Raw genomic sequence first — 23,642 nt, 5'->3', positions numbered from 1 at the left:
TTTGTCTGAAGCGGGATAAAGTTTTTTGCATATGCGATATGGCTGACGTCACAATAGCCGTATCAGCCATGCAGGGCTGATACGGCTATTGTGATGTCAATATCACACGCTTAGTACATCCCCGCGTGACGTCATAGTATTCATTCCTTGTTTCCGTCTATTTTGGGTTCTCTTTTTACAAAGCGACTTATATTTCCGGTATGGTGTCGGGACATGGCGCCGAAAAACAAGAAGGGACGGTTTGTTAAAAAGGGACATGGTAAATAAGTAACTGCATTGTCTAAAGGTAGAAACACTCGTTGGAATTCTTGCTATTCAAGTTCGAATTCAGGGCCGATTTTATTCGCAGATCACAGTTACATAGCGTGTAGTGTAAACAAAGACCCTGTGTATAATGTTTCAAGACAAGAAGACGTTGTGACAACCTTATCTAACGATGAAGAACTTGGATGGCGAACAGAAGGGCGTGTTATTGAGTTAGGAACTTGAGCAGATGGTCTGAAAGCGTGTAAGCTATGTAGCCAGCCATTACATTTGATAAACACTGTTGGTGAGAGGAAATGTGGGCTAGCGCAAATTTTAGAAGTGAAGTGCACGTATTCGGAATGTGGCCTGGTTAATGACATTCCAAGTGGAAGTAAACATACAACAGAGAAAGGAGGACAGGCTTGGGATGTGAATACTAAGTTAGCTGCAGGTATATAATTTGTATTTGAATTTTTAAAAAAAGGAAAATTAAAATCATAATTGTACTAGATAACTTTAATGCTCCATGTGTGAATTTCAATTCAAGTACACATAGCATATATGATGCAATAAAAAAAATAAGCAATGTCTGTCCCAAAAATTATGCCAAAGCACTTCAACTGCAGGGATGATAAATGGAGGTTTTTGGGAGACACACATTAACAGTATTCTTACTGCCTTGAACATTCCAAGCATCACCTAAAAAGCACTTAAAAGGAGGGAGAGAGAAGTCGGACACCAACTTAACTTTATTGCAGATGAATCATGCAAGAAGCAGTTAAATAAAGAACTAGAAATGTAGGTATTGAACATGTTTGCATCATTGCATGTATATGATACTGAATAATAAAACATATAATAATTATCTGTATTACAGGAGTGATGGAAAACTGACCGTTTCTTTTGATGGTACCTGGCAAAAGCGTGGCCATGCTTATAACAGCCTAACAGGTACGACTTAGATAGTAACTCTTGTACCATAAATATATTTTTAATTTTGTCCTTTCCTTTGAAATTAAACAGATGTACAATAATAAGTGTTTTGCAGGACATGCCACATTATTTGGAAAAAAGCAAAGAAATGGAATAAATATTCTGTTAAAGGAAAGAGATGCAGAATATCTGATGCGGCAAAGGACAAAGGAGTTTATCCACGAAAACATAACTGTTCACGTAATTGGTCCGGTTCTTCAAAAGCCATGGAACCGGCCATGGCTTGTGAAATGGTGCAGAGTATTTATGACGATGGAGGAAAGGTACATATATATTTATGCACTGCATATGTATATTTATATAAGTTGCTATAGATAAAGCTACCACAAGATTCTTAAGTGCATTTGTGAACAGTATATTTGTATACTGATTTTAAAATTGAAATTTATTTATTGACGATCTCAGTATGTTAAAGTGTTTTATCGTTTAGGAGAACATGATGGTTGTGGCTTATGGTGCAAGAATGAAAAAAGGACTACAAACCAAGAAATTTACCTATTGGGAAACCATTGAATTGTCCAATTTTTTTTGATATGCCTTAGAAAACCTATTCCTAAGATATGCTGCAAAGGCAGATGAGCTTGCATCTCTTGGTTCGAATTCAACACAGGTCAACGAAAACTTTAATCACATGGTGTCATCAAAAGCTCCAAAACGATTGAAAGTCAAATTTTATGTTGGCGATTTTTTAAATAGTTTAAAGTATAAAAGGGTGCTGCTAATAAGAAATCTGCACCCTAGAAATTATGTATACTCAACATGATCAGGAAATTGCAAATCATAACAGGTTTTATGGAGGCTCAGAGAGTCTAAAGACTAGACTTTCAGCTACGTTTGTCAGAAAAATGATGGTCATAACTACATTACAGAGGTGACTTAAAGTTGCAGTGTTGAAAAATGTCACTTGATATTGTTGACAAGTTACAGCTGACTTTACAAAACCGTTTGTTTTTTTTAATTAAACACCGTAAGTCTTTCAATGTTCATTAACCTTTTGTTGAATTTGACAAATGAAAAATCACTTTAAAAATAATATAAGATTTTCAAATTGAAGTGTTAATGGCAATATTATACATATTAAGAAATCTTGCATGTCAAAATTTTAAGTAAATTTCCATTTTGTATAACAATCTTAAAAAGGAATGATGACATTTATCTCAGTGTTTTATCTCCTTATCTTTAATAAATTTTATTGCATTTTATTTTATTGATTTTTGTTACCTTTCAGTTCCAGTGTTCTTATTGCTTGCAATTGTCACTTTGACTCTGATTCATAAATTTATTTTCTCAAGTAAAAACTGTTTTTATGTATCTTTACCAATAAAACTAAATTTTAACATGATGTAAAATTGCTAGAGTATCTATCGTTTTTTTTTGTGAAACTTATTTTGATTTCATTTTATATTCAGTTGAACAAAAAATGCTCTGTATCCACTGGACAATTTACGCCGAAGCATGATAAAAAAATGGAGAAAAGATTGAAAAATCAGCGCCTTCGTCAGAGTTTATTTACTTCCAAAAGGCGACGACTGGAACTCAAGTCTCTGAGGGCAATGAAAAAATCCACGCAGTCTGTATTAGAAGGTATATACAATGATGTTAACTTGTAATTAGTACCAGTTTTAATGTAACCTTACACAGTTGTATAAAATCTTTTGAAAATGAGTAAAACATTAGCTATTCTGTTGCATACACGTGTCATTGTGTCTGCAGGTGATACATACCAGTCAAAGATTGGCATTGAGATTTAAATCTTGAGGACATCGATCTCACTCCAGTATCTTTTCCAGAGGATGGTAATGAAATTATTTTTGACTTGGAAACTACTGGTCTGGGTAAGTTCATTGTTTATGCTAATGTACTTGTTACTTATCATTTACTTAGAGTAAGGTACTATTGAAGTAACCATTTCATTTATTAATTGATATTCCAGAACTTAGTATAACGTTTCTGTCTTTCTTTAATGTCTGACTTTACTTTTCTTTCAGCTCGGACATCTGATATTATTCAGATAGCAGCAACCTCTGGAGACGGGAATTAAGGTGTTAATGTTCGGCCCTCTGGCTGATATTGGTGTCTCGGGCTGATACAGGATGTGATATGGAAAATGGTATGTATTATTCTCTAAATAGATACAGCTATAGTGGAGTGACAAACCTAGAAAAAGATGCTTTGCGTAGTTTTCGAGTTTCATGGACCGACATACCCTACGGCTGAAAGTTATATTTTATAAAAGAGACATCCCTTCTCATACATTTTCAATTTTCAATTTTTTTAACTTGCGATGAAAGTGAAAAGAAGGGGGATTTAAGTCGTTTGTTTTACTTGCTGATAATTTTTTTTTTCAAAGATTATTTATTGAAAAAAAAAATTCTAATTTGTGTGTGATAGGATAGCTACAGGCATCTAAATTTACAATGCAGAATTAATCAGGAACATTATTTGTCCCCCCCCCTTTTTTTTATAAAAATCTTCTGTTTTGTTACTTAGAAACTGCATTAATTTCAACAAAATATATTCAGAACAATTATTTCATGCAATATTGATAACGAATGTTGACTTAAGCGTTATAAAGATTTATAAGACAATGATTTCTGATCAAATAAACGGCATTTTTTTAAACACATCCTCACACTAAGTCTTGTATTCTACTTCTTAAATGTTTTGTGTAACTGGAAACGGATTATAGAATCCAATCATGTCTATGACAGTGCTTCCATCGATCAAGATATTGTTAGATATATTAAATTGGCTTCTATCATTAATAAGATAACGCTAATATTCAGTTTTAATTTAAATTAATGAGGATTTGAAACTGATTCTCGTTTTTCCTTAAATGTTTACTCTATTTTTTTTCCGTTTTGAATCTGTATAATATTGATAAAACAGAAAAAAGTATATCATTGAGGACTGTGCCTCAGGAAATAATCCTGACCTTGAAGAACTTTAATCTTGCTAACTTTGTCAATGGTGAACTTTAACATTATACTATTATACAGCAAAATTTTATATCAATTTGCAATTTTAGAAAAAAAGGTATTTATTTGTTCTTACCATCTGGCATCAACTGTTTAAGAGGTAAATGCCTTGCAGACTTAGAATTCAGAGTCACCTCTGCTTTCAGCGTCAAAAGTCCATTTTTAATCCTAGTATTACCTTCTGAAATGAATTCAATAACTCACTCAATAGATGTTCATATTAAATGCACATAAATTTGATAAAAGATCACACAAAATCACACACGGTACTGGCAGTAGTCTACGGTTTCTACAAATGGCCTCAAAATATAACGGAAAATATCTATGTAACGTCGAAAATTAAAGTATGCCCTGGATTATTATAAACAAGATTTAGACCCAAATGCAATTGAGTTGCAAGTGAATTTTTGGGGTTTTCTTTGCCAAGATTTAAAGCTGATATTTAAGGAATGACTCTAATTCTTGGCCAAATTATCGAGTATAATATGGTTTGGGTCAGTTTACGCTTTATAATCCGCAAAGCGGATTATAAAAAAGCGTAAACTGACCCAAACCATATTATACTCGATAATTTGGCCAAGAATTAGAGTCATTCCTTATAATTTAATTTTAAAATAATTAAACAACTGGGGGTGTGAAATTGTGTTGTTTTTATGAGTTCAAATTTACCGCGCAATAATACAACCGTAGTAACGGAAGTGATGGGAAACGAGGGGAGGTAAAAACTGATACATAGATCTAGCAGCCATGATGCTTGTTTACACGAGGTCAGATCGAGCTACTGTTTGAAGTTAAAGGTACATTCATTAAATCTGGAATTTTCCATGAATCCCAAGGACTGGAAATGAGGGGATTGATGGATACAGATGATTCAGCTGGTTGTCAAGGGGGTGTGTCCCCATACCAAACCAGATTATACAAAATGTTATGCATTCCTTTTTGGAAATCAACCAATGAGAGGCAAGAATACAAACAAAAATAAATTATTGGCTATTATTATGCTTCCTGTGAGTTTGTCTCTATATAACCCATATCCTACTATTCTCGCATCGTGTTCTAAGGATTTTTATAGCGTAAGCATACTATGCCGAAATAGTGCCCGGCTTCCATTTTTGTAGAAAATCCGACAACGCCCATACCGGGGTGCGAACTCACGACCCCGAGATTGTCAGTCCGACGCGCTACCGATTACGCCACAGACGCCGTTATCTATAGTATTGTACTATGATATATATAAACTTAGTTTCAAATATTTCACACTTAGGATTAAAAATAAACAAAATAATTCTTCTAAAATAGTTTCTTGCAACCCCCCTTCCTTCACTCAAATAATATTCTCTAAAACTATCTGTAGATTTTACCTAAAGCATGGAACGTTCAAAATAAAAGAAAAAGATTATGCCGTACAGGTTGCAGAAGGTGACGTCATAATAGAGTAGACGAATGTTTCAGATGATGAAACATTGGCAATGAAGAAAATATTGCCGTTTATATACAGTTACAACGGTCAGCATAATAATAGCAATAGTGTTGTGTTTTGCGTGCACTATGCCTAAATAGCAGTCAGTGTTTGACACATAGTGCACTCGCCTCCAGCTCGTGCACCATGTGTCAAACCCTGACTACTATTTAGGCATAGTGCACGCAAAACACAACACTATTATATAAATATGACACTCTTATTTCCTTTTTAGGAGTATGAATATAACCCAATTTTATTCAGAATATGGTTATATTTATTTTTAAAAAAGATCTTTAAGGTGATCCTTTATTCTATCACTATGTGTGGCTTGTGATAAATTAAATTTTAGAAACTTTTGTAATGGAAATTAAATTTGTGGTTGGTTGTTGATTCAGGAATGTAAACGCCTGCCTATATTTGACATCAAAAAAGAACAAATTCTCTTGACATGAAGTACAAATGAACTAAATATAATGATGCAACAAACACTCAATGACACACATTTTCTTGTATTTTTTTGGAACCAATAGAATCAGTCCTTTTCAAAAGAAGAAGTAATGCTTGGGTAATTGCTGAGTAAAATTATAATGAAATGAACTTATTCTGTACTTTAACAGACATGTACAACTGATAAAAACAATAAGAATATGGAGAGCTGATCCAAAGCAAGTAAACACAAGTTACAGAAATAAAGCGTTATGTATATATTTTAATTGTTATAATTAACCATAACACGTGAGGCGAATAAAATTGAATTTACGGCGAAAAATGTTCTGCACACTGGTGGGGGAGAATCAACATTGGTCAATCAAGTACATTTCACTCCCTTATTCAAGACAAATTCTTTTACAAATGTGTATATTTTATATACTTCATTTACAACCCTTTAGAGACGTGTTTACACACAAAAATAGTTCTCTTAAGATGGATTTGATTTTTTCCCGATGGCTGTGACTTACTAACTAGGGATATTTTCTTTTATATGACACCCCTAGAATGATCAGAAATTATTGTTGCATTGTAAATGCATTCATCAATCATTTGAATTGATGATACATTTTTTTTAGATCACTGAGTGTTAGTTAATCTTACCTTTTCCATACTACAGGATTGTTTTAACGTGCAAAAGTAGGCCTTAGTTTAAAAGGGAAACTGGCCTTATTTTTAATGCACTGATGCCGGCTGACTTGAAAAAAAATATCGTCTTTCAATGAAAAAGGACACAAGTAAATTATTTGCATAACCTTGGAATTCGTAATTGAGGTGGTTTGAAACTTGAGTATGGTTTGTTGAAGAAATTTGCGTGTGTTATTTGAAGGTCGTAGATTTCTAATAGACTTTGTAAAAAATTACCCTGAAAGGAAATATACAGGGAAAAATCATTTCATCATTTTCAGAAGGATAAGAATTTTACTAATTTTATTTCAATGATAAAAAAATTTATTATGCTTCCTGTCAGTTTGTCTCTATATAACCCATATAACCCATACCCTACTATTTTCGCATAGTGTTCTAAGGATTTATATAGCGTGAGCATACTATGCCGAAATAGTGCACGGCTTCCATTTTTGTAGAAAATCCGACAACGCCCATACCGGGGTGCGAACTCACGACCCCGAGATTGTCAGACCGACGCGCTACCGATTACGCAACAGACGCCATTTTCTATACCATTGTACTATGATATATATAACTTAGTTTCAAATATTTTACTTAGGATTAAAGATAAACAAAAAAATTCTTCTAAAATAGTTTCTTGCAACCCCCTTCTTTCACTCAAATAATATTCTCTAAAACTATCTGCAGATTTTACTTAAAGCATGGAACAAAAAGATTATGACGTACAGGTTGCACAAGGTGACGTCATAATAGAGTAGACGAATGTTACAGATGATGAAACATTGGCAACGCAGGGGGAATAAGGAAGCATACAAAATATTCTACCTTGGCTAAATCAGTGCTGCATTATGACGTATTAGTAAGCAAGATGATGTCAATTTTAGAAATCAGGATACCAGTGTGTACATCAGGTAACTTGGAAATTGATCATGTCGTGTAAAGAGAATTTGGCTAAGACAGCATGTTCAAAGATACGTAAAATGGAGTTTATAAGGAAATATCGGAAATATTGTTTTAAATTCATATGGAGTTCAATTAATTTAACAGGTGTGCTAATTCATTTTCATCGATTATATTCTCTTTCGAAGACAGTCAGCTATTTTACGTATCCCGGTCGGCCTATCGTTCGTCATATTTGACCAAAAAATGCAACAGAACAACAATAAGCTGGATATTTCGAAACAAACGATTTGTACAGATTGAAAGTTTGCGTTTTGACAAACTTGGTAAGTGCTGCTAGAATCCCGAGTAAAGCATAGTTGTACGAAAAATCTCGCTTCATATGTATATCATTCAAAACAAAGGGAAAGGTTTCGTGCAATTGTGTGGAATAAATATTTTACGGACAAGATAGTTGGATTCTAGCAGCACTTATTAGACAAAATAGATGTTTTTCAGCTATATTATACACTTAAAGAAATTATCAAACTCCGGGGTATTGTTGTTCTGTAAGCCTTTTTATTAAGGAAAATTTTGCTATTAATAGAAGTCACGTGATGCCATGGCGGTCATACACGTCTTTGCGTTAGACACGCTTTTATCTGTATGCAATAGTAAATAACAGTTTATGTTTATCAGTGATTTTGGTAATTTATTAAACTAAATTTTCTTTAAAAAGTCTAAATTTCCCGAGAAATTACTTATTATGCTTCCTTAACATACCAGCGAATGAAGAAAATATGCCGTTTTTATATTGTTACAACAGTCAGCATAATGATAACAACAGTGTTGTGTTTTGCTGCACTATGCACATAATGTGTCAAACCCTGACTACTATTTGGGCATAGTGCACGCAAAACACAACGCTATTAAATAAATATGACACTCTAATTATCTTTCAGGTCTTTAAGATCTTTAAGGTGATCCTTTATTCTATCACTATGTGTGGCGTTGTGATAAATTAAATTTTAGAAACACATATAATGGCAATTGAATTTATGGATGGTTGTTGATTCAGGAATGTAAACGCCTGCCTATATTTGACATCAAAAAAGAACAAATTCTCTTGACATGAAGTACAAATGAACTGAATATAATGATGCAACAAACACTCAATGACACACATTTTCTTGTATTTTTTGGAGGCTTTTGGTTTTATAAGCTTATAAGTTTATAAAGCTTATGTTGGAAAGAGGGGTTTATTCGGATTAGACCTATCCGCCATTATTGTTTCTAAAATTATGTTGCTACAATTTGATTGGTTGTTTTTTTAGTGGGGATTCAGCTACTTAGCAGTTCGCTAAGTTTGTAAAGGAAATTGTATCGTAATTTATTTGGCCCGTTTCACGGACTTTCAATCATACTCTAATTTCAATCATAACCTAATAATCACCGTACGCTACCAAAATGTCGTGATATGTGTTTTTGTGAATTGGTGAACGTGAAACATTTACAAATCAATAAGATTGTGGACCCTGTACATTTCGGACGCTGAGGATCAAGTTTCAAATCATGGCTGACCGAGCTCGAAGTCGTAGACGTCCTACCCATCTAATCGCTGGGATGAGAGCAACACAAACAATTGAACAACCCAACGATATATCGAGGAACTGGCTAAGCTGGGTAGTCGTGTCCCTGCCAACATTGGGAAAGTCGTAATGAAGAAACTTTATCTGGAGAATCGAGGAATACCCCCCGCGAACGCAGATGCCCGGATAAGTGTTTAATCGATGGAAGAGGACGTCGCAAATGCCGTGATTGTGCCTCCAAGTACGGAACCAACTCCAGAGAATACTAACAGAATTGAAACGACCAGAGCAACTATTTCAAGCGAAACACCACCGGGGGAAGGATCGAGATCTAGCGCATCAACCAATGTTGCATCGGGATCGAGAGCCAATTTATCCAATATGGCGGCCTCCTCGAACAGTGACATAATCTGCAGCATGCTGAACACCATGTAGAGCATGCAACAGAGAGATATTGGCCTTCTCATGATGGTAGTAGATAACGCTACCGCAAACAAATGCTCCACTTGTTCATCAAGAATGCACCTCTCAGCGTTTTGTCCCCAAGTACAACAGAACATCATTCCGGTTATCGGCCAGTCCATGCGAAGTTATCCAACCAACAAAAACCAAACAACCGACAAATACGGTCAAACACGCACCATGGCTTTTTTCATTTAAGAAAGATAGACTATTTTTACAATTTTTTGTTAGAAACTGTATGTACCGTTGCATTTTTTGGCTTTTTGAGATATGGAGAATTTAAATGTAAAGAAGTATTTGATCCTTCTATACATCTTTGTATAAGTGATTTATCTATCTTTGAGGATTGTGTACTTTTACAACTCAAAATTTCTAAAACTGACCCATTCAGGAAAGGAGTCATCATTAAATTGTTTTCTACAGACAATATTATTTGTCCTTTCGCTGTATGTTGTAAATATTTAAAGGGAAGGTACAAATTGTCATGTTCTCCACAAAGTCCATTGTTCGTAAATCAAAATGGTGCCCCTTTGACAAGAGTTGAATTTATTTCAGCCTTTAAGCATGTGTTAACTTGTATAAGTTGTGATGTGGATGTGTATAATAGACATTCTTTCGGTGCGGCTACAACTGCAGCTTCTGTCCATGTGGAGGACGATATTATTAAAACATTAGGAAGATGGGCCTCTGACGCCTATTGTAGATACATTAGATCTCCAGTATCTGTGTTACGAGATGCTCAGCGTTCCTTAGTACTGTAGATTCATAGGCTGATCACACTACTTCCTATCTCACTACAAACTTGTAAAAAAAAACAATTAAGCTTGTAACTTTACCTTTAGATGTTATAATGTTAGCCTTATATATATTACTGGTTTATCATACACAATTTGGCATCATTTTTGGGGCACTCAGTCTCATATCTATAATGTACACAAGTATTTACATTTGTATCTATTCAACTGACTTTTGGCCACCATTTAATAAATTGTACGAATGCTGTAACAATTAATTAAAATTTCCCCAAAAATTATGTTTTATTTTGATTCTGACTTCCCATTGTAGAAACCCAACGCAACACGACAATTTCTTAACGAGGCTAGGGTGTGGCAGCCATTTTTAGACTATTTCAATCTCCTTTAAAAGGAGAGCTCCATATAGAGATATACAAAATGATCAAATTTGAAAACTAAAATATATGATTTTTTTCTTTGCCAAATGATAGTTGACAGCTAAGGATTCCGTATGTAAAAAAAATAATTTAAATCTGGTGGTTAATTTGGGATTATATTGTTGACCCATCAGCCTCCTTAATATGCTAATATTTCATAAGAAGTTACACCGAGTTAATAAGGTATCAACATCCTTCCATGGTTCTCTTCCGACTCTTGTAGCCCGGAACTGGTTTCTCACAGCCTTCCACAGCTGCTACACCGAGTTGAGATCCACTGGAAGTAGGGCTAGTCTCAAGACTCACTAGTTACACCGAGTTGACTGGTACAATTGAGCTGTACCTTTCTTCCGGCTCCTGCGACTGGACTGATGTCTTGAACTAGTTATTAGCTATTGGAATTAATGGCTGAGTCTGCTCCTGCTGATGCCAAAGTAATGTGTATTTTGTGTTACATTTTATTGTATATGTTTAATAGATGTATTCTGGAATATTGTATTGTAGATTAATAAACTTTGTACATTTATTCAGAATTCTGGTTTTTATCCAACATAAATTGAACTAATAGAATCGGTCCTTTTCAAAAGAACAAATAATGCTTGGGTAATTGCTGAGTAAAATTATAATGAAATGAACTTATTCTGTACTTTAACAGACATGCACAACTGACAAAAACAATAATAATATGGAGTGCTGATCCAAAGCAAGTAAACACAAGTTACAGAAATAAAGCGTTATATATATATTTTAATTGTTATAATTAACCATAACACGTGAGGCAAATAAAATTGAATTTACGGCGAAAAATATTCTGCACACTGGTGGGGGAGAATCACTTACCAACATTAGTCAATCAAGTACATTTCACTCCCTTATTCAAGACAAATTCTTTTACAAATGTGTATATTTTATCTACTTCATTTACAACCCTTTAGAGACGTGTTTACACACAAAAATAGTTCTCTTAAGATGGATTTGATTTTTTCCCGATGGCTGTGACTTACTAACTAGGGATATTTTCTTTTATATGACACCCCTAGAATGATCAGAAATTATTGTTACATTGTAAATGCATTCATCAATCATTTGAATTGATTATACATTTTTTTAGATCACTGAGTGTTAGTTAATCTTACCTTTTTCCATACTACAGGATTGTTTTACGTGCAAAAGAAGGCCTTAGATAAAAAGGGAACTGGCCTTATTTTTAATGCACTGAAAAAATATCGTCTTTCAATGAAAAAGGACACAAGTAAATTATTTGCCATAACCTTGGAATTCGTCATTGAGGTGAAATGAAACTTGAGTATGGTTTGTTGAAGAAATGTAGGTGTGATGATTTCATTATTTGCGTGTGTTATTTGAAGGTCGTAGATTTCTAATGGATTTCATAAAAAAATTACACTGAAAGGAAATATACAGAAAAAATCATTTAATCATTTTCAGAAGGATAAAGAATTTTACTGGTTATATTTTAATGATATAAAAATTTTTTATGCTTCCTGTCAGTTTGTCTCTATATAACCCATACCCTAATATTCTCGCATCGTGTTCTAAGTTTTATATTGCGTAAGCATTCTATGCCGAAATAGTGCCCGGCTTCAATTTTTGTAGAAAATCCGACAACGCCCATACCGGGGAGCAAACTCACGACCCCGAGATCGTCAGTCCGACGCGCTACCGATTACTCCACAGACGCCGTTATCTATAGTATTGTACTATGATATATATAAACTTAGTTTCAAATATTTTACACTTCGGATTAAAAATAAAAGAATTATTCTTCTAAAATAGTTTCTTGCAACCCCCCTTCCTTCACTCAAATAATATTCTCTAAAACTATTTGTAGATTTTACCTAAAGCATGGAACGTTCAAAATTAAAAAAAAAAAAGATTATGACGTACATGTTGCATAAGGTGACGTCATAATAGAGTAGACGAATGTAACAGATGATGAAACATTGGCAGTGAAGAAAATATTGCCGTTCTTATACAGTTACAAGAGTCAGCGTAATAATAACAATAGTGTTGTGTTTTGCGTGCACTATGCCTAAATAGTAGTCAGCATAATAATAACAATAGTAGTCAGCCTCCGGCTCATGCACCATGTGTCAAACCCTGACTACTATTTAGGCATAGTGCACGCAAAATACATCACTATTATATAAATATTGGGACCCAAAAGTGGTAGTAGTAGTGGAGAAGGGGATGTTTATTGCTCCATTCAATTTTGACTTTTAAAGACAACAGTACTAGTGTTTGTAGCCATCCATCCCTCCAAGTCGGAAGATTTCTAAGGAGATCCTGTAAGAAGGAAATTTCCACAGTATATTTGTTTAAAGTAGAATTGTAAGAAGAATATTGAGTTTATTTTTTGCTATTTGTGTGGTCCTCACCTACCCTTCTGGGACATAAAACTGCATTAATTAAGTATGCTTTTGTATCATTATTACTATCATAACTTTTCTGTTCTTATTAGAAGATCTTTTAAATATGTTTCTTCAAAGTCTTGTTTTACCATGTCAAACTTTGATCGACCATTGTACATGGCTCCATCCTATCCTCTGAGATCATGAGTTGAACCATCTTGACTCTACACTACCGGACCAGTCGAGAATTCCATACAACCAAGCATATTTTGTTTTTTGAGAAGAAGAGTTTTTACTATTTTTCCTATGTATTTCATTGTAAAAATTTGATTGCCAATCGTCGCTCCATCATACCACTGAAGGTCATGATTGGAACAAATCTTAGTTGATTCGATACGGGAGAGCATGCTCTACCTTTGAACAATTTCTTATATGAGCTAAATTATTGGCAAGTTACTGAAACAAAAATATAAGAATTCTCGTTTCTATTACAATTTCACTTTAAAATGTACCTAAGGAGGCTTTTATATTCCAATGACGAAGAAAGGCTTAATTATATATTTTGCAAGTTTTTTTTAGATATATTTTATTTTTATTCACTCTTTGATCTCCAATTGTGACGCCATTACACCCCCAGAGGTCATAATTTGAATAAACCTGAATCTTCACTACCTTAAGATAATCCGATCCTCAGGTTCTGAAAATCAGGCATTGAGCAATTGAAAATGCTCCGAAAGATGTCTCTAAATTCTCGAAGTAAAATATATTTACCCACGGTGTTTCTTAAAACTTCATCTTTAAAGTTAATCATATAATGTAGGGAAAATTAGTAAATCTCAAATAAATTTTCAGGAAATGCGATTAGAACTACCTACTGCATATTTTCTATTTGATAATTGATCAATAAATACATTTTAGGAATAAAAATCATAGATATCCAGGCTTTTAAAAAAAATTGCATGATTTTTATACCTATTCAATACTTTTGTTTCTCCTAATTACTTCCATCGTATTATAATGCATAGTGTATGAAGTGTTTCCCATCAAAGAAAACACCATAAATCACTTCTAATTTCAAATCATGTTATTAAACATTTGTAACTAAGGTTGAATTAAAAAGAACTTTGATTTCATTTTAAATATGCAAGTTTTACTTACTTTTATGAGGTACAAATGTCAACTTTTTAAATACCGTTTATAAATACTTTAATATTATAAGTATTATACTTAGAGACATAAAATAAAAATTGTTGCATGAAAAAAATTAAGTTTCAAGCTGTATTTGAAGACTTTTTGAATTAAATTACAAATTAAAGAGTTATTCTTCCTTGCTGAGGATCTGATATCCTAAAAATTAATATTTATTATACTGTAATCCATATATGACTAACTGTGACTTGGCTATTCTAGAGAAAAAAGATTTAAAAATTTTTCGATAATATTTCAAATACTCCTTTTAGTATTCCCAATTTAATTCCAATTTTGGCTAACTCTACATCGAGGGGTCGTGATTTGAACGAATTATTTTTGTAAGGATGCAAAACAATTCATTCGTTTTATACATGACTTTGTTGATCTGAGATTTTTGATTTTTTACAATATATCCATAACTAAAACTTTGACTCCCAAGTTGGCCCCATTATAACCCCAGGTGTCATTTCCTGCAGATAATTTGAAATCAGTAAGACATTATAGTCTTTTTATTTTTGCAAAGATGATTTTCTTTTTTAAACATTTCAATAATAAATTCCTTTGCAACATAATACCCACCCCCCTCCCTTCATGGACCCACCTTATTTACCTGAAGGACTCAAGAGTTAAACAAATTAAAATTTACACTATCTTATTAAAACTATGATCCCCCATTATGTTCCCGCTCTACTACCTAAGGTTAATATTTAAATAAATTTGAATCTTTGCAATCTGAGGATGCTTGTATATTTTTATGCCTAATTATAACCTTGTTGTTTTTCGGCAAGATGATTTTTCCCATTTATTTATACATGTATTCCAATCATGTGGCCCAATCTTTACCCAGGAGAGGGGCATAATTAAGCCTTTGTTAATACGCTACCCGAAGATGATTTCAAATCAATATGACTTAGCATGGGTTTGTTATTGATGAGAAAAAGATTTTACAGATTTTCAATATACAATTCTGTATAAAAATTTTAATTACCCATTGAAGTCCCAATGAAGTAATAAAGATTCCAGATATGTCTCAAATTTTCTTGCCCAAGAGTTTTTTAAATTGAATTTTAAATCTTTTAAATTCATTTTTTAAAGATGACACCATTTTTTATTAGTCTGTAATTATCTCCCCTTGAAATAGGGTGTGGTCCTTCATACGAAGAAACATTATTTTTCCTCACCCAAGGACGTTTGTGGTAAGTTTGATTAAATTTGACCTGTGGTTCTTAAGAAGTTGAAAATTTGAAAAAAAGTACACTGACTGACAGATAGTCAGCTAGGCAGATGCACACCGGACAAAATGTGATCAGGAAAGTTCACTGGAGTTTTCCGATCAGGAGTGCTTTACAGATACACACAAATCAAATAAATGATATTTTACATGCACCGTATATACTAGCCTGTAAGTCGGATTTTTGGGAGTTAATCTCTGGTCCAAAACTCTATGTCCGACTTATAGGCAAGCTAATTAAAATGAATGGTATTTTATGAGGTCCGTCCCTCTGATATATAAGCTTATTAAATACAATCGACTTATAGGCGAGTAAATACGGTACCTAAAAGTCATTTATTCAATTCTGTCCATAAGGCATATAATATGTACCTACCTTTCCTTTGAACTATTCCCTCTATCTCCAGTCTGAAAAAAAAGGACAAGGGGCTCTCATTGCTTGTACAAATGTCGGATTTCCAAGGCCTTAACTGAGAGGAACCATCCCAGACTTTGAACTGAAAATTGAAAAAAAAGATCATTTACATTTATTTGATTCCTTATTATTACCAAGTGAGTAATCAAGAATTTATTTATGACATCAGCAAGTCATGGTTATCTGGAGCAAAACAGGTTTAATTCATGGTGTTTTCACTTATATGACACCTCTGAAGGTTTTGAGGTCCGAGCTTGATCTGTTCCTATTTTGTATTAATTGTTTAATTGCTTTAGGAGCCTGAATAATGTTTGTTATCTCCTATCTTTATTATTATTTTTTATTATATCTTTTATTATAATCCTGTGCTTGAGAGTGACCTTCTGTCTCGAATTCTCTACACAGTGAAAACCTAAAAGCTTTGTTGTAGAATAAACAAAAGCACGTGCAAGTGTTTTCTTCGATTGGTAGAATCATCTCTACACCAAGAAAGAAAATCAGTGGTGGCTTTATTGTACTTCGAACTCATGGGACAGCAACATCAATAAACAGAACAATGAAATATGTTTAAGTCTATTTTCATGCCTTATAAAATATTTAACAGATTTTTTTATTTTTAAATACCATGGTTACACTGTTCATCGATCTCAAAAGTCGACATACAGAATAACTATCATAATGTTCATATCTTTATGTATAAATTAGTGTAGTCTACTTGTTTGCCAAGTAAGATTACTCTATCTGAGGATACTTCCATATATTACAAATGGCTTTCTTGTTTTTGTTCAGGGATTTGTTCATACATATTCCTTTTAAAAAATTTGATCCACCATTCTGGCCCTTCCATACCACCTGCTTTCTGATTTTAACAAATTTGAATCTACACCACCTGAGAATGATTTCATTTTATGCAATTAATTTAACTGTTTTTTTTTTTAATTTCTTCCATAGTGTTTCCTATGGAAAACTTTGCTCTCCCATAATACTGTTGTTGCCTCATCCTACCCCAAGACTCATGATTTCATCAAAACTGAATCTACACCATTTTCTTTGTCCTGATGAAGGGACAGGGCGTCCCGAAAATTTGACAATTTTTATTGTTCGTGTCGTTGGTCATAAATATATTTTTAGTGCTTTATATACCTTGGTAAATTTCCATCCGTGGTCTTGTCTGTACTTGGTAGATCCGACATTTAGGATATACAGTGTTGTTGGTTTTTTAATGCTTTTGATTATTACATTAACATATACATTGTGAGACTTTGTCCCCCCAATGTGGACCTTGCGTGTCTCCAGAGGTCATGTTTTCAACGGTGTTGAATCTACATTATCTGAGAATGCTTCCACATCAATATGACTAAACATGACTGCGATGTTTTTGAGATTTTTCAATTATATTAACTTGAACAAAAAACCCGTAAAATTTTACATCAACTGAGGACACTTCTAAAAAAGTATGAACAATCAGGGATAGGCTGTTCTTCAGAAGACGGTTTTAAAAGGATTTTTCCATACATTTCCATGAAAAACTTTGATAGACCGTTTGGCCCTCTTCACAAGAAGATTTGTAAAATATGACTTCAAAAGTTCGCCCGTTTTAAATAATTTCCGTTTGGAAGAGTACGTGGTCCTTTATTTGATCAAACGGGCATTCCCTTTACCAAATGATGCTTTATGGCAGGCAAATGTGTTGAGAACAAGTAAAAAAAAAAATAAAAAATCACAGAAATTCACTCAGCGGCTCATGTGAAGAAAATGAAATTGTGAAATATTACGACGACGACGACGACAGATGGCACAGACAAATTTCAACAAGAGGCCCGTGGGCCACATCGCTCACCTGAACAATGTGGCTAGGAAAAAGCATAAATCAGTTTATTATTGAAACCCAATAGTGGTCCCAAACAATCTTTATAAGGGAGAGGGTATGATTTGAACAAACATGAATCTACACTAACTAAGGATGCTTGCATATTTCTTTGACTACCTGTAGTGTTATTGTCCTTTACATTTGAACTTACATTGTGGCCCCGCTCTACCCCCAGGGGTCATGATTTGAACAAAATTGAATCTACACTGCCTGAGAATGTTTCCATATAATTAGGACTAATCATGGCTTTGCTATTTTTGAAAAGAAGATTTATAAAGATTTTTTCTACATGTTTCAATCTATGTAAACTAAACTTGGATTCCATGTTGTGGCCCCGCCTTACCCCCAGGGCTCATGATTTTAACAAAATTGAATCTCCACTACCTGAAGATGCTTCCATAAAAATATGAACATTCATGCCTCTGCTATTCCAGAGAAGAAGATTTTTAAAGATTTTTCTATTTAAAATTTTGATCAGTCCCGCCCTACCCCAGGGGGGTCATGATTTGAACAAACTTGAATCTGCACTACCTGAGGATGCTTCCCTATAAGTTTCATCTTTCCTGGCACAGTTGTTCTTGAGAAGAAGATTTATAAAGAATTTTTCTGTACATTTCTATGTAAAACATTGATCGGCCAATGTGGCCCCGCTCTACCCCCGGGGGTCATGACTTGTGCAAATTTAAATCTAAACTACCTGAGGATGCTTCCCTATAAGTTTCATCTTTCCTGGCACAGTGGTTCTTGAGAAGAAGATTTTTAAAGAATTTTCTTATATATTTCTATGTAAAACTTTGATCAGCCTTTATGATCCCGCCCTACCCCCGGGAATCATGATTTGAACAAACTTGAATCTACACTACCTTCCCTATAAGTTTCATCTTTCCTGGCAAAAGTTCGTGAGAAGATTTTTAAAACATACCATCAATTTTTCACTATTTCTGAATTATCCCCTTGAATAAGGGCGTGGCCCTTTATTTGAATAAACTTGAATCCCCTTCCCCAAAGGATACTTGTGGCAAGTTTGGTTGAAATTGGTTCCGTGGTTCTTGAGAAGAAGTAAAAAATGTGAAAAGTTAACAACAACAATGACGACGAAAGACAAAGGACAAATTTTTATCAGAAAAGCTCACTTGAGCCTTCGGGTCAGGTGAGCTAATAAAAGGAAAAGGCTCACTTGAGCTTTCGGTTTAGGTTAGCTAAAATCCTGTGCAAGTCTTGTTAAGTTTTATTCTGTAGCATCGGAAAATTTAAAAATAAGATAGAAAAACCTGGGGTAAACTCTTTCCACTGTTATTGGCAAACAGAATTTAAAAAGTCTACTGACAGGTCGCATCTCAGCCAATCAACTGTTTCAATCATTAATACTTCAAACAATGTTTGCATTTGAACAAATGTCACCATACTATAATAACAAGATCTTGTTTACACAAGGAAAGCCAGGACATGCTGCTCGAAAAACGAACAAAACACATTTGTATCTCGAAACACAATTTCAAAATGATGCTTGTAAAATTTAAATTAACCGATCAGAGAAAAGCAATTGATTTAAATTTTAAAATTTAAATAAATGATGCTATACCTATCGTACCCCACTACCTCTTCCCTTTTATGATTTTAATACTTTAGAATCTATACTACCCCAGGATGCTTCGACACAAGTTTCAGCTTTCCTGGCCCAGTGGTTCTTGAGAAGAAGATTCTAAAAAGATTTTTCCTAAATACAGTGTATATCTATGTAAAACTTGGATTCCCCATTGTGGCCTCGCCCTACCCCCAGGGTCATGATTTTAACAACTTGATATCTACACTACCCAGGGATGCTTCCACAGAAGTTTCAGCATTCCTGGCTTAGTGGTTTTGAGAAGATTTTTAAAGATTTGTTCTATATATTTTCAATGTAAAATTTGGATTCCCTATTGTGGCCCCGCCCTACCCCTTGGGGTCATGATTTTTACAATTAAATATTTACACTACCCAAGGATGCTTCCACATAAGTTTCAGCTTTTCTGGCCCAGTGGTTTTTGAGAAGAAGATTTTTAAAGATTTGTTCTATATATTTCTATGTAAAACTTGGATTCCCTATTGTGGCCCCGCCCTACCCCCGGGGGTCATGATTTTAACAATTTAATATCTACACTACCCAAGAATAATTCCACATAAGTTTCAGCTTTCCTGGCCCAGTGGTTCTTGAGAAGTAAATTTTTAAATATTTGTTCTATATATTTCTGTGCAAAACTTGCATTTCCTTTTGTGGCCCCGCTCTACCCCCGGGGGACATGAATTTTACAATTTAATATCTACACTACCCAAAGATGCTTCCATATAAGTTTCAGCTTTCCTGGCCCAGTGGTTCTTGAGAAGAAGATTTTTTAATGACCCCACTCTAATTTTGGCTTTTCTTGATTATCTCCCCTTGTAAGGGGACGTGGTCCTTCATAAGATCATTAAAAATTTAAACTCCCCTTTACCCAAGGATGCTTTGTACCAAGTTTTGTTAAAATTGGACCATTGGTTCTTGAGAAGAAGTCGAAAATGTGAAATATTTACAGACGGACAGACGGCAGGAAACTAGCCTCCATGTTAGTATCCGCTTAGGGGCATTTTCTGGCTAATAGCGAGAGTTTCTCGCCAAAGTCGGGTCTTTCTCAGAAATCGGGAGCTCTCATTTATTGAAATAAAATCTGATCGGGTTGAATCTTGCAGTATGTTCGCCGCATTCAGGCGTTTTCCAACATTTTTCTGGAAATCACCTTTCCTCGGCCGAAAGTTGAGAGTTTCGCCGATTTTAGACAATTCGATCCAATTTTAATACAGAAGAAATATATTTAAAAACTATGTCCAAAAAATAATTTTAAAAAAATAATATATTGAAAAGAAATCAATAACTCGTCGTCCACAAAATACAATAATAATACATGGAAAATATCAAAGTCAGATTTCAGTAAAAAAAAAAAAATAATAAGAGACCCATTTTTGTGATAGAAAAATTACATATTTTACTGTATTACTTTTTTAAAGTACTAAATGCAAAATTAACACATGTATTAGATTAAAAATATACTATTTTTTTATATGAGGAGGATTCATCACCGTTGCTCCCTTGAATTTAAAATAAATGGACAGAACCATTTCATTCTAGATTCTCTAGGAAAAGTTACAAATGGGAAAAATTAACACACAACATAAGATACATGAAAGATGAATGATGGATTCTTCTTGATCAGAAAAGCTACATAATTTAATTAAGTCTTTGAGTCAGGTCCGAAGCAAAAAAAAAAAACAACTTAACTCAACCAACTTAGTTCTGCCCAAGTATCTAAACTCAAAGCCATATATGATGACTGAATAATCCCAAGTCTCTTCGTGCCCACTTTCAAGATATGTTATATCGCACACCTCTCCTAAAGAAAGATGAAATAAAACACGAGCAAGCTGTTATTATTTCAATACTTTTGTGGCATTATTTCAATTCAAAATATAGTTGTGCAGTGTGTATCTAATTCATATAAGAAAAATAATGTATCGTTACAAAATTCATTCTAACCAGAACTCCCAGTACATTTGCAATTAAAACATCAAGCTACATATAATTGCCTAAAATCATATTGTTTTGTTAGGAATAAACTCTAGAATGCACAAAAATGTTAACAATTTTGGATTAGGGGAAATTAAGTAAAATTAACTTCAATTATTTTGTAAAAAAATATACTAATGAAAAGGGACATAACTCGATATCTTTTTTATTGATCAGATATTTTCGTTTTTACCTCATCAGTTCATGTTTCTGCATAAAGCAAGAGGAAAGGGATTAAACTAATATTATCTAGACAAGAAAAATATTTGTTATCAAACAATAAAAATCTTTCAAAATTTAAACATCATTTCAAAGTGTAGTGTGGTTTATCTCCTCATAATGATAAAATTTAAGGTAGAGGTTATTAGAATATACTTCTGTTTTGTTTCTCAGTCTCTTTGTACATGTACTAATTATTTCAAGCATGTTTATTAATAATGAAATGAAAAATGATAAATGAAATGATTAGTGAATGCTTAATCATTTCATTTTATGTCAATTTAAAGGAAATTTAACTAAACATTTTCTATATTGATTAGCCGTCTTTCAAAAAAAATTATCGGTTCTGAAAATACAGTCAGTAGAACACGTGCACCTGACTAATGATGCTTGAGTCCCGGGTTCGATTCCCGGTTAAGCCACACATTTTCTCCCCAGTCCTAGCTGTGACACAAACAAGTATACATCTTAAAGACTATACTTTTCTCTTCCCTTTCCTCAATTTTAATGTTAGCGGAGAGGAATACTTTTAACTCTTCCATATTCAGTTGTAATGCATTATTGTGAGCAGTCAAATCAAAAGACAATGAGGCACGTGGGACGTTTCTGTCAAGAAAGAAATTACTAACAAATTGAATCATAATTTTCTATGTACAATGTGGAGTAAATAATAAACAATTTTATTGTCAGGCTTCTTATCACCGATGGTTGATAATGATTTTTCTCTAAGTGACATGCTGGATCAAAGACATGAAATAAAATCAGAGTAAAGACATCGTTCTTTTAATTGTTTTAAGGAAAAATATTCTTAAGACTTGATACCAATACATGATTTCTTTTAACACTAGTAGCTTCATTTCAATATTACTTTGAAAAAAAAAACAGTACTTGAGTTAACATTCTTTTACATACGCAACAAGGGCAATCTCCATTTTCATTCAACTTCTTGTTTTGCTCTTGCTGGAATAAAAACAAAACTTTACAATTATTACAAATTCCATTTTTTCACAATTTATTGTCGAATTACAAATGTTAAATCTATGAAAATCCCACTGAGTTAGCATACTACAGAATATGTTGCCTATGATATACCGTAGAAAGATTTTAAATGGCTTCTGTATCGAAAACGAAAGTAGCCTGATGATAAAATTTTATTCGGAATGAGTATACAATTTGTAAGTTTTACTTTACTTTATTTTCATTTATTTATTTAATTTGACAAAAAACACATGTGGCTCAAGTCATGCATACAGTAAACAAATAGTATCTGCCTTTATTATCATAAATGATTGTTTTACAATAACAACTTTGAAAGGTTATAAGGAATCGAAATTGCATGTTCGAGATCAGCAAAATTTATGACAATTTTTGTACTTTCACGAGATAGAAGAGTCAAGGATTAATGAGCGCATGTTTGTTACTCTTGTGACTGTGTGTTAGGTAAGTGCTCAATATTAACCTGTGCGTACGTCTTGCACCGAAAGAAAAATCAAATAACGTTTGCAGTAAATTGACTTTAAAATTTATTTTTCTGAAACAGTCCTTGTAGACAATTGCAATGATTAGTATATAATACTCTGTAGACACCGCTGCATTTGTTTGTTGGGTTTTTTTTTTTGGCGGAAATGTGATTTTTTAACACAGCAATTCATGCAAGTGTATGCCATTAATTTAGGTCGTTTTCCACAAGTAAATCTATATAAAATCTTTAACTTCTGAACCTATGCCTTTTATTTTCCTTGTTACAGCTACGGAGTCCCATCTTGGCTAATGGAAAATTAAATTTTATTTGAATTAATGTGTACTTTTATAAATATACCTCTACTCTTTTGCCGCACATAACTGTGCATTGTTATGAAGTGTAAATATTT

The 23,642-nt window shown here is 33.5% G+C and overlaps 1 protein-coding gene, 1 long non-coding RNA gene and 1 pseudogene across 4 annotated transcripts in view; 2 read left to right on the top strand and 1 right to left on the bottom strand.

Annotated features, from left to right (window-relative positions):
- LOC134231708 (uncharacterized) overlaps window positions 1–22,734 on the bottom strand; it is a 33,866-nt gene extending 11,132 nt beyond the window's left edge. For 2 of the 3 annotated variants that reach the window (XM_062713679.1, XM_062713680.1), the window contains exons 1-5: window positions 22,684–22,734; window positions 22,253–22,377; window positions 21,260–21,379; window positions 16,067–16,180; window positions 4,294–4,398 (exon numbers count right to left, since the gene is read on the bottom strand). In XM_062713679.1, coding sequence (XP_062569663.1) covers window positions 4,294–4,398; window positions 16,067–16,180; window positions 21,260–21,379; window positions 22,253–22,377; window positions 22,684–22,709 — 490 coding nt within the window. In that variant the 5' untranslated portion in view covers window positions 22,710–22,734. Of the gene's footprint in view, window positions 1–4,293; window positions 4,399–16,066; window positions 16,188–19,302; window positions 19,389–21,259; window positions 21,380–22,252; window positions 22,378–22,683 lie in introns of those variants that run through there. The other variant, XM_062713681.1, reaches the window with a different exon arrangement.
- On the top strand, window positions 214–2,849 carry LOC134231706 (uncharacterized; annotated as a pseudogene).
- LOC134231709 (uncharacterized) lies at window positions 2,972–10,345 on the top strand. The gene is made up of 3 exons (XR_009984607.1): window positions 2,972–3,074; window positions 3,228–3,349; window positions 10,284–10,345. It is a non-coding gene; the product is annotated as an uncharacterized LOC134231709 (long non-coding RNA).
- Window positions 22,735–23,642: the final 908 nt, after the last annotated feature.

The sequence above is a fragment of the Saccostrea cucullata genome, unplaced genomic scaffold (genome assembly GCF_032062105.1).
Source record: "Saccostrea cucullata isolate Sc308-1 unplaced genomic scaffold, CSIRO_AGI_Scuc_v1 ctg11477, whole genome shotgun sequence".
Lineage (NCBI taxonomy): Eukaryota > Metazoa > Mollusca > Bivalvia > Ostreida > Ostreidae > Saccostrea > Saccostrea cuccullata.
Note: the sequence above shows the minus strand (reverse complement) of the source record. Positions and strands in the feature narration are given on the sequence as shown.